Source organism: Typopeltis vanoorti, chromosome 14 (assembly GCF_054136105.1).
Source record: "Typopeltis vanoorti isolate ZY-2024b chromosome 14, IOZ_Tvanoo_1.0, whole genome shotgun sequence".
NCBI classification, from domain to species: domain Eukaryota; kingdom Metazoa; phylum Arthropoda; class Arachnida; order Uropygi; family Thelyphonidae; genus Typopeltis; species Typopeltis vanoorti.
The window spans coordinates 93,333,670-93,346,508 of record NC_143562.1 but is presented as its reverse complement, the minus strand read 5'-3'; the positions used below and the strand labels follow the sequence as shown (position 1 = coordinate 93,346,508).

Below are 12,839 nucleotides of genomic sequence, written 5' to 3'. Positions count from 1 at the left end.
TGGAATAAGAGAGAAATTAGTTGGAACACTAAATTAGCTGTATACAAGACAGTGTTCAAACCAGTTTTAACTTATGGATCTGAGAGCTGGGTCAGAAGTAAAACACTTGACCAAAGACTAGAGACCGCAGATACGAGAGTCCTGAGAAAGATTAGAGGCGTGAACAGATGGCATCAATGGCAATATCATATTAAAAATGAGGATATTAGGAAAAAACTTGACATTGTCAGCATCCAGGAATGTGTTAGCAGAACTAATCTCAGGTGGTATGGTCTTTAAATAGAATGGGAGAGGAAAGATTAGCAAAACAAGTGTTCTCTGCCAGGTTGGCAGGAAAACGACCCAGAGGAAGACCAAGATATAGGTGGATTTATACGGTACTAAGTGCCTTAGACGATAGAAATATAAGATCTGATAATGTTGGAGTCTTGACAAGTAACAGACTGATTTGGAGGAAAATTGTAGATAGGAAGTTAGTAATGATATAATTTTTTCATGTAGTACTGTCATATCCTGTACATCCCTTGAGGGAACATGGCAGGAATTTGATGATGATGATGAACTATATATGATCTCTGGTCAGTTTGTAAAGGAAAATCCTGCACCAGTATATTATAGTGGCTAAATCCTTTCAAACGAAACACCCTTATCAAGAATCTTAATAAATCCTGACATCACAAAAGGGATTCGAACCAGATCTTTCCTGCTAAATGGTAACAGTGCTTCTTTATGTACTCAGAAGCAATCCATAATGAAGAGTCTGTGTTGTCAGGCTAATTTGTCCAATAGAAAAACCAAATTTATCAGAAGACAGATAATCCTGTCAGCTATTTTTGTTGAAAGAGTAGGCAAATGCAGATACATAGATATTTATGATTTCAGATAATGTGCATAGTTGCAAATTTCTATATTTGGAATAAAAATGAATTCTGATGTGTGCAGCATCTAAATGACAAAATAGTCATTTTGTTCAAGAAAGAAAAGCATACTACTCTTGCAGAAAAAAAGATCTAAGGTAAAGCCTCCAATATAAAACAGCCATCCTTTAAAAATATATCTGAAACATTAAATATTCAGAATACACAGTGAAAAAAAAAAAGTGTATTAAGCCAAAATTTTCAAATATAATTTGTTCACTAAGAACCTGGGTCTGGTATAGCTAGCCAGCAGATAGCAGTACTGCTGTTTACAAGACTCTGAATCTAGCTGGTATAAAACAAAGAAATTAAATTTCTAAATATCAACAATGGATATTCAGATTCATAATGCATCTAATTCTGATATCAAAAATCTTTGGGAGTGATGGACAGTCTCTATCCACAACTCCCATATCCCTGATCTCTTCCACCCTCTCCAAAATTTCCTCATTAATTGTATACTCTGTATCCTATCCTTGTTTACTTAGATCCCAGTCTAATCCTTCTCCGAAGATTACAGATCTATCTTGCTGACTTCCTATCCACATTACTGTATCGACCAGAGGCCATTCATGTTGGAAACCTGCTGGAGATATGGGTACAGTCCCACACACACACAAAAAGGAGGCATGGTGATTTATGCAATGTTCAATCTCAGCTGAGCTTCTGTGAGCATTAATGGAATAGCTGTTTATTGACTGTAGTCCAATCCAAGATAAATGCAGGATATAAGTCTGCATGAGTTCAAGGAGCTACTACTAGACACATATACCTAATACAGTGACCACTCAGTTTGTGTGTGCACACACATTTTTCTATTATTTCTATACACTGAGTGCCACTTTATTAAGAACACCTCATCATTCTGCTAAATGGAGAGGTGTTGCTAATAAAGTGGCCACTCAGTGTATATGAGACTGTTAGAAAGAGAGAATAAAAAGTTTAATGGGCAACTGTGCATGCAAGCATCATAGTTTATAATATACAGTATAATTAATACAAAACTATCTTTTCCGTACATCCTAATAATTTATTCGTATGGTCAATTCTCATGAAAGGAACCAAGAGGGAAGAAGTTTATTATAGTCCATGTCATTCAACGGGTGTTACAGAATCGTATCCAGATTTAGCTGGATGTCTCTAGACATCATGGCTGGTTGGGGGATCAAACTAGCAATGGTGCTGTGCAGCTTTAGTTACTTTTCAGTAGCTTATTTTAGTGAGCATTTTTGCTATAAACATGTCTGGACACTGAAAGATAACTATAATAAACAATTCTGTCATCTTCATAGCTTTATTATATTTTTGTAGTGGGATACATTACAAAATGTAGTGTCTAATGTATTTTATTCCTCAAAGGGAGTGGGTAGAGTTCCTTTAGCCATAAGTACTTTCTGAAGGCAGGTGAATAGTCATTCTCTATCCTTCAAGCCCTCAATAATAGTGGACTTTAGCTATAAATGAGCTAATGCTTTTTAGGAGAGATAAAATGACAAACAATTGCAGTCATCTCATGGCCCTGAACCTTAACATCTGCATTACTGTAGTATGAGTTCTATTGTAGATTTTGGATGCTGGGTTAAAAATCTCAGTTGCATCTCAAAAAATCGAAGTGGAGTGATGGGTGCATACTTTTATCCCTATCTATACCTCTGCTACCTCCAAAGAAATTTCATCTAATATTCTGAACACAACACTTTCTGAACAACTAGGTGTACCGTGTCTGGGATCCATGTATACCATATGTACCATGTCTGTGTACTGATATGATATGTACTGATTAATCACCAGTGTAAAATGATTTCAATGCTTAAGACCAATCAGACTATGCTGAAATTCTAAATGATTATGTGTTTGTGTGCATGCACACACGTGCATATATACACATGCACAGTGCTTAAAGGTTAACCATATCAGTGTATTACACATTTTCCACAGGCTGCCTACTTAATTATATCTTATTCGAGGCAGTGCTTCTTCTTCAGACTGAGACTCCCTACTATTCGTAGCTATTTATCAAAAGGCCATACAAAGCAGACATCATATGGTATGGCATTTTAAACTATTATTGAAGAGTTTAGGGGACAGGTCACTAAAACTGCATAAATACAATTGCTTTTTAATAAAATGTTTAAGAAAAAATAAATATCGATTGTCATTACATTTTCTGGAAGGGAACAAAGTTGTTAGCATTATACCATTATCTTTTTTTGAAATAAAAAGATCAGAGAGAGGGAATGGGATTAAGAAAGAAAGGAAGGGCAAAATAAATATATATATATTGAAAAAGTTGAAAATTACAGGAAGTTCATCACGTGTACTCCAAACTCCAGTAACTTGTCTTTGTTGCATTACTTGCTTTATATTTAAAAGTGCTGGCAGTGCTGTACACCCTGCATTAACACTGAAAAATTAAATAAAAATGGTTAAGTACTTCATTATATATGTATATGTTAGCAGAGTTGAAGTGACTCAAATAAAATGTAAGCAGCAAATTAAGACATGCAAAACTAATTTTTAAATTCTAAAGAATCTTTCTAGTAGCAAGGCTTATACGTTGGTTAGACATAGCTGGTAATTAGTTTACGGAATTAACAACGCATATAAAGTATATTAATTAAAGGTAACTTTAATGAATAACTTCTATATTTTGGCAAAGTCACATTGCCATCTTCAGGAACATAAAGATATGGTATGTGCATACAAGCACTAACACAAAGCAAATGAGGAAGAAAGCAAGAAACTAATATTGTTCCTAAAGTCCTAATGGTGCCCTCTTGCGAGCTAATTTGGTAGTCTTGGCAGTTGGGCTGAAGTTCTCATAATGTAAGTCTCCCAAATTTGGGGTAGTTTCATGCACCCAAATTTGTTGAGGTTAGGAATGTTTTTTAGAGCTGCTGAAGATTCTTTGAATAATCTTTCGTATTTAAACTTGCTGCGATGAATTATTTTTGTTTTCTTCCCACGAATTTTATGGTGGGTATCTAAGGCATGGTCTGCCAGCCCAGAGCGGCTGTACTGGTGAAACCGGATGTAGTCTTTGTGTTCTGAAATCCTGATATTTGTTGTTCTGCCTGTTTGGCCAAAGTAGGACAATTTGCAGCTGCAAGGGACCTGGTATACACCAGGTAGGTCTGGGGGAAGTGGTTGGTCTTTGGTAGAGCGGATAAGGGATGCCAACTTTTTATATGGTCTGTAACAGGAAGTAAGGTCATATTTTTTGAGGATATTGGTTATTTTCTCAGAGGTGCCCTGGATGTAGGGGGATGGTGATAGACTTGGTAGACAATAAAAATTACACCAAGTCTATCACCATCCCCTACATCCAGGGCACCTCTGAGAAAACTCACTGGATTAGCCATGGGTAGCCCTCTCTCTCCTTCTAGTGCCGACCTATTCTTAGAAAATCTAGAAACTCAAATTTTATCCCAAATTACCCCAAAACCAACCAAAACATGGTTTAGGTATGTTGACGACATCTTCATCATTTTGAATCACAAAAAAGAAGAATTAATAGATTATCTAAACAAAATGAATTGTTTCCACAATACCATCAAGTTCGCATTGGAACTAGAAGGAGAGAGAGGGCTACCCATGGCTAATCCAGTGAGTTGTTTGTAGTAGGCTTTTTGCCATGTAAAATAATTTGAAGTTAAGCAATGCTTGAACAACTTTTTGATGTTGGGTGGGAATAAGTTTTCTAAGATGTCGATGACTTCTGAAACTGGGATATCTGTGAACAGAGATGTGACATCCAGGCTAACCATAATATTATCTTCAGAGACACTGATGTTTTTTAATTTCTCCAAGAAATGTTGGGAGTTCTTGATATAAGAATCCGTGTTGTGAATGTGTTCTTGTAACATTTTGGCTAGATATTTTGATAGTCTATAAGTACAGGAATGGATACCATCTACTATTGGACGTAACGGTGTGCCTTCTTTATGGATTTTTGGAACACCATATAGTCTTAGCATTAACGGATGCATAGATTTTAGTTTTGTATTTAATTTTGTATTTGTATTTTGTAGTTGACGGACGCATAGATTTTTGGATAATGTTGAGTTTCTGGGATATGTGGTGAGATAATAAACTTCCATTCCTAGATGTCCTTATTAAGAAACAAACTGACAATAGCACCAACCTGTCAGTATATAGAAAACCTACTAACACTGGACGCTACCTCCATTTCGACTCGTCTCACCACATATCCCAGAAACTCAGCATTATCCATATGCTCAAAAAAAGAGCTATACAGTGTACCACAGACCCTGGCGACCTATAAGAAGAATTAATGAAAATATCCAAAGATCTATCCCTAAATGGCTACCCTACAAGAATCATCAACAAGATTCTCTTTAGTGACATACCGCAAAGACAAAGAGATGAAACCCAATACATCAGCTCTATAACAATTCCATTTGTTAGTACCATATCCAGAAAATTAGCTCTTCTTCTAAAACCATATAATATCAGAGTAACCTTCAAACCTATTGAGACCATTCAAAAGTTTATAAGATCACCGAAAGATAGCCATCCTTTCTACAAATATACTCTGGAGTTAATAGCATACCTTGTTCTTGCGGTATTTTAATTACATCGGACAAACATCTAGAAGTTTTGATACAAGAAAGAAAGAACACATAGGCTATGTAAGGAATAACAGACAGGATATATCAGGCCTTTCTTCACACTTTGCCTCTACCAACCATAATATTGAATGGGATATGAGTCATATGCCCTACATAGAAGACAACTACCATTCTAGAACATTTAAAGCAGCTGCTACAGTCGCCCATTCAACAGGTAACTATAAATAAGAATCAAGGCCTAATCTTACCAGATATATGGAAAACTCTAATCAGATCATTTAACCAAAAAGAAATGAACTTTCATAAAAATTACATTAAATATCTCAACAAATAAAACGTTGCGCTTGCGACGTGTATTATATCATTGTATCATGCACAGTGATAACTTTATATAATTTTTAGAATTATCGGTTAGTTTCCTAGTTTTTGTTACTTTCTATTGCTTACCAGTGTATTCCTTTGAAAATGCTGACAGATATGAAACGTTGGATATTAAACTAATATTTACTTCACTAACATACAGAATTAAGTCTTTAATTTATTAATCTGGATTAGGTGTTCATTCTAATGTCAAGTTCACACACCTTGCAGTGATTAGTCCTGAGCCTGCCTCCATGTCTAGATAGGATGACCCATGCAGTCTATGTTTGCTATTTAGAATCAGGCTTTGTAGCAATCTCATCAAATTATATGTTTCATGTTATGATGACTTTTATGATAGTATTTAGCAACATGTTTACAATAACTCCTTACGAAACTAGAAAGCAGTAAATATATGAATTACTGGAAATGGTATACAGCGATGATTATGAACTGTACGGGAGTTTCCAATTGCTTCAACTGATAAACTGTTGAACTGCATAAGATGATTCAAAAACTTTGACCAACTTAAACAAGTTACACTCAATTATAACTATCCTAAAAACCAAATCTGAAATAGATTACACAATAATGCTTGTAATGAAATAAAATAAAGATTACCTTTTTTCTTTTGCTCAAGAAGAGGCAGTCCTAATAAAGATAAAACCATATAGAAATTTCCTGTCTAGTAATTCAGCAGGTGCCCTCAAGAAATACAGAAAAAAAATATAAATAACCTAAGCCATGTGTAAAAGTAGCAACACAAAAGTCATAGGAAGAATTCAGTAAGAATATAGAAGATAGTTATCACAAAGGTAGCAAGAAGGCTAATCTTTCATCATTTCTGAAAAAGCTCAGAAATGATGAAAGGGTACTTTAAAGGAAACAGAGTGAAAAACATGACATAAAACCTGAGGACAAGAGTATTCTGGATGTCTGGAGTAGTCATGTTCAAAAGTTGTTAAATGAAAGAAGCAGTGACAAAACAGTGGCAGAAAATATTAAAGATGAATACAACTTCATGGAGTATATAATTAGTACTTGAGGTAAAAAAAAGCCATCAGAAATCTGAAATTTGGAAAATCAGCTGAAGCAAGTGATATTATTATTCTACTTTCTCTATTCTATTCCCTCAGTGATACAGCTGGTGGGGATAGCTATATGCTACCATACTAGGGAAATGACTATGAGCAAGGTGGTTTCCCGTTGCCTTCCTTGCCGTACTATATCCTATGACTGTACCTTGTGTGTTCATGGGGCCAGTTTGCTTGCTTGGGGATGAAAAACCCCAGATAAACTGGTGGGAAAAAACCTGCTGTCCATGCCCAAGACTGACTAACTTGGCTATGGCTGAGGAAGATTCTTAAGCTCCTCACGTTATCCTCATGCTCCTCATATTATTATTATTATTATTATTATTATTATTAAGGGAGCCCTCCAGGAAGTCAGAGACTCATCAAGGGAGGCCACATAATACACGCACCAGCTATCATACTTGTTCTTGAATTCATTCACACTACTTGCACACACATACATACAACATCCAGTGGCAATCCTATCTAATCATATACCACCCTATGAGAGAAAAATCAAATCCTCACCCCCCCATTCTTAGCAGCATTCATTTTCTGCTTCCAAGGATGCCCTCTTGTCCTTACCACACCCTCTATAAAATGAAAAATTCCATCAATTGAAATCCTGTATGACTATTTCAGAAATTTGTAAGTCTCAATCATATCATCCCTCTATCTCCTGTTTGCTAGCGTCTGCAGTCTACAAATTCTCAATCTGTCTTCATAATCAATATTCAACAATCCTCATATCTCTTTTAACACTCTCCTTTGCACTCACTCCACTATATCAGAATTACAATGGAAACCAGGAAATAGTTGGTTGATGGTTGATTAGTTCAGACCTGAGCACAATAATCCAAGTGAGGTCTTATCAAGGCTTTTTACAAAGACAAAATGACATTCTTATCTTCTATATGAAAATTCATTTCTGCATTGCAATTATCTTTTGAGTTGTATTTGAAATCTTTGCTACATGGTCCCTGAACTTCAACTTGCTATCTACTAACGCTACAAGATCCCTAGCATGATCAGTTTATTCTAGCTTAATCCCACTAATATTATAAAACATTGGATATCTAATAATGCCAAAGTGCATGACTTTGCATTTACTGACATCCATTTTCCAATGCACACAATTTCAGCCTACTCAAATCATTTTGCAAGTACTGAATATCAGGCAGAATTCCTGATTACCCTACCTATCTTTGCATCATAAGCAAATAACTGTATGTCACCTGTTAAATTCTTCCCAACAATATCATTAATGTACAGATTGAATAACAGTGGACCAACAAATGATCCTTGTGGTACATCAGTAGTTTTTTTTTATTTTTTTATTTTTTTTTTATTAATCTTTGTACTGTTTATGGGCAGTGCTACCCTTACATCACGTCCAGACTTGATATAGGCCTAAGCCTTTACAAGTGTTTCACCCCATGCCTGTTCGAGTTATCATAGTAGTCACTCTCTGGTGGCAATGCCATGCCACCAGTGTGCCCTGTAGGGCCCTCAAGGAAAGAACTTTTATATCCTTTTGTGTAATCCCAAGCTGTTTTAAGTCCTTATAACTATCTGCACTCCATATGCCATGTAAAGAGATGGTGGTGCTGGTAAATCTCGGAGTTGCCCCATCCTGTATCTTACTAACTAGATCTGAGTTATTTTTATAATAATTTACTTTATTATTATGGCTATAGGCTAGTGGGTGCCCTGTTCCCACCACCTGGGCATCAACTACCCAGACGTCACCACCTCTTTTAATCACTAAGTCTGGCTTATGCAAACCTGCAGAGGTCCTATAATGTGGTTCCACTGCAGTCTCCCAACCTTTGTTCTTAAAGCAGTTGCTCAGAATGGAGACCATGGCATCATGCCTCCTCAAGCGGACCCCATGGGTGCGGAAGCAACACTGGGCTATATGAGACAATGTCTCACTGTAGTGGCAGCCAGCCCTACAGTTAGAGTTGTCACTACCCCATCGAGCTGTGCAGGCTCAAGTAAGCAGGGCACTGATTCTCGTCCTTATAAGGTCAATATACTCGAACCCAGCGAGGAGTCTGGTGCTATCCCTTACCCAATCATGCTGGGGAGGCACCAGATATGACTCTTTTAAAGGAGCACCATCTACAGAACAGTGCAACAGAGATGCCCATCTCTTGTGTTCTGCGGGGGCTGACTCGATTAAAGTAGCTTGATAATGGGACCAGCCTTTTGCCCACCTAAAGTCTTCTTGTATTAATGGGCTATAGAAAGCCTCTCTGCAGATGGGGGAAGAAGATAGTTCTAACTGCGCGATTCTTGATAGCCGCAGGCGTGGGATCAGCCATCAAAGTGATGGAATCCCAAGCCCACCATCCTTCACCCTCTCATGGAAATATGCAGTAGGAGTGTCAGGCAGCAGTTGGAGCCATGATCTCATGGCTGAACGGATAGCCCTGTCCGTTCGGGACAGTACCGAGCTATCCGTTCAGCCTACCAAGCACCAACTTGTGGTAATAGCGAGGTAGGAGATAGTAGGAAAGGAGAAACAGTCTTTGCTGGAGCTTGAGAGGAGCTTTCCTCAAAGAAGCGATCCCAGCTTCTAGGATAGAAGGGACAGAAGACCTTCCCTTTGGGATGAACATAATACTGAGGTATCTCCACTCTTCCAGGATGGTCAAAGCATGCAACGGCCTCCCGTGAAGGGAAAACTCTATAGTCTCGACCTTAAGCTTCTTGTCACGACCAGAGGGGACAAGAGCTAAAGAGCAGGACTTCTCTACATTAATAGAAAGGCCTCGAATAGAGAAGAAGTCAACTGCCTGGTCAAGGAGTTCCTGCAAGCCTATCTTAGTAGAGGCTATGAGAATAAGATCGTCCGCAAAGGCCATAGCATTAAAGGAAAAAGTGCCTAGAGAGTAGCCTATATGGCTAGGAAGAGAATGAAGAAACTCATCTATGACGCAGTTAAAAAAAAGGGGAGATAGAGGATCACCCTGGCGAACACCCCGCACTGCGGGAATAGAAGTTGCACGGGACCCTGTAGTGATAGTGATGGAGCTACCCGAGTATAGCTCCATAACACGGGAAAGAAAAGGTTCTGGACATCCAGCAATAGACAGCGCTCGAAGGAGAGCAGGAAGGGAGATGCTATCAAAGGCCTTTTGGAGGTCCAGCGACGCCATATATAGAGGCTTAAGGTGGCATCAGAAATCAGAGAGAAGAGAAGAGAAGAAAGAAGATACATATTCTCGGCACAGCCATCAGAAGGGACAAAAGCTCTCTGTCTATAATCATGCTGTATATGTTGCTGAAGTCGTTTAACTAATATTTTATGATAGAGTCTAAGTAACACAGGGGAGATGGTAATAGGTCTAAAGTCTGATGCACAGCTTGAAGTTTCTTTCTTCGGAATGAAGATAGTTCTTGAGGAACGTAAGTATGGAGGTATTACTTTACTGGAAAGGAGAATGTCCACTAAGTCTTGAAGAATCTTCAACGGCACCTTCTGAAGCCTAGACACAGGAAAGCCATCAGGTCCGGAGGCAGAGAAATTGGATGGAAGAGCTGCTTTAATCTCCCAGATTGTGACAGGCCGGTATATTTGAAGAGCAGGAATGGACCTCAATATCATAGGTTGGTCATCATAATCAGGGAAGTGTGGAGAAAAGACTTTTCTGCTTATGGGTCACCATAAACAGAAAGGACTGTACTCCAGAATTTGACAAATTCATCATGTAAGTCTTAAACCTTGCAGATTCACAATCCCCGTATACCCCTTTTTTTAATATCTATCAGTCAGCCATCCTCTTATCCATGCTAATATTTTATAATTCAAACCCATATTTTCAAATTTATGTAACCATCTTCCATGCTGTAATCTGTCAAAAAATCCAAAAGTAACATGGCGTATTATAGAATCCTTTCTTTTAGGCTAGGGTTAGGGACCACAAGATGGCAGCACATTTGAGCCGTCTCTCTTCACTGTGTACCGCTTAATTAGTGATAGCCTTGGGCCATCTATCTCTGATTGGTACCAGTGGAGATTGAACTGCCCACTCAGTCTCCAAAGTTAGATAGGACTAAATGGCCTCGCCTACTCCCGTATATGGGAATTAAAAAGCATTAGCTGATTTTTTTTTTTTCTTTTAGGCTTACACAGTGATCCGAATACATTTTGGAAAATTATGGAGACAACTACCGTGCTTGAGTAAAACTTTAGTTTAATATAAACCAAAATCCACATTCGACGTTTCGACCTTGATATCAAGGTCATCTTCTGGAGCATATATACTATATACAGAGAACAAGCTGCACTACAATCTACATGGTTTGTTAAAGTTACTGACCAAGCGTCACAACAATTATTGGCCTGACCTCTGGTGCAAAAAAAAACAAAAAACTCACTACATCAACGCTAGAGTCCTATTATTAATATTATCTATTGGTTGTAAAATTACATTGGGAGCAACAACAAGTCTATATATGTATGATTATACATATAAACCATATACATATTATATATATTATACATATGCATTTAATTATACATATACACATATAAACAATAAACATAAACATATAAACATTTCATGTAGTGCTGTCATATCCTGTACACCCCTTGAGGGTACATGGCAGGAATTTGATGATGATGATGACATATAAACAAATGATTATACATATAAACATATATAAAGATTATACATACATATAAACACCATGATTATACATACTTGTATAATCATGTATAATCATGCATTATGTATAATCATGGTGTTCATATGTATAACCTTTATATATGTCTATATGTATAATCATTTGTTTATATGTATAATTAAATGCATATGTATAATATATATAATATGTATATGGTTTATACATATAATCATTTATACGTATAAACCATATACATAATATAATTTATACGTATATGGTTTATATGTATAATCATACATATACAGACTTGTTGTTTCTCCCAATGTAATTTTACAACCAACAGATAATGTATCATGCATTATGTATAATCATGGTGTATATATGTATAATCTTTATATATGTCTATATGTATAAGCATTTGTTTAAACCATGTAGATTGTAGTGCAGCTTGTTCTCTGTATATAGTATATATGCTCCAGAAGATGACCTTGATATAAAGGTCGAAACATAGAATGTGGATTTTGGTTTATATTAAACTAAAGTTTTACTCAAACACAGTAGTTGTCTCCATAATTTTCCAAAATGTAATGTATTATAGAATGTGAGCAAGTTGCTGAAACATGACTTTTCCTTAATAACAACATGTTGTTCATTGCAAAGTAGAAATTTACTGTTAACCCATTTCTGATTGCAAGCCCTAACCAATTTTTCTAAAATTTTCACTGCCAACACTCCTAACACTCTGATTGGTTGACAGTTGGATACATCAGTCTTTATTTGCACCACCCTTGTGTAATGGAATTATTATTACTATTATTAAATAACACCTCCAGGTAGTCCAAAGACTCATCGAGGGAGGGACCCGCTCCACAACTCTCCGTCTCCACTAACCGCAACTACCTTCATCATCAACACCAGCGTCATCTACTGCCGACAACAACCATTATTTTCACAGACAATCACAAACATCCATGCCCATGATGGGATTCGAACCCGCAGCCTTTTGGCTGGAGAGCAGATACGCTAACCACTCAGCCAGCCTGGCCTGGCTGAGTGGTTAGCATATCTTTCTTTCCATTCCTGCAGAATCTTTCCTGTTCTGAGACTCAAATTATGTAGCATCGTCAAAGGAATAGCAAGTTTAGCTGAACACTCTTTTAGCACATGTGCTGATGTCCCATCAGTCTTTATTGTTGAATTCTTATTCAGTTTGTGCAACAGCTCTAATATCTCCTCTTCATATTCCTGAGTTTCTTCATTCA

At 37.1% G+C, this 12,839-nt stretch overlaps 1 protein-coding gene across 2 annotated transcripts in view; it reads right to left on the bottom strand.

Annotated features, from left to right (window-relative positions):
• Positions 1–12,839, bottom strand: part of Sou (required for meiotic nuclear division 5 protein souji) — a 280,328-nt gene that overhangs the window by 105,343 nt on the left and 162,146 nt on the right. For both annotated transcript variants that reach the window (XM_090403620.1, XM_090403621.1), the window contains exon 7: positions 3,219–3,321. In XM_090403620.1, coding sequence (XP_090259746.1) covers positions 3,219–3,321 — 103 coding nt within the window. The remainder of the gene's footprint in view (positions 1–3,218; positions 3,322–12,839) is intronic.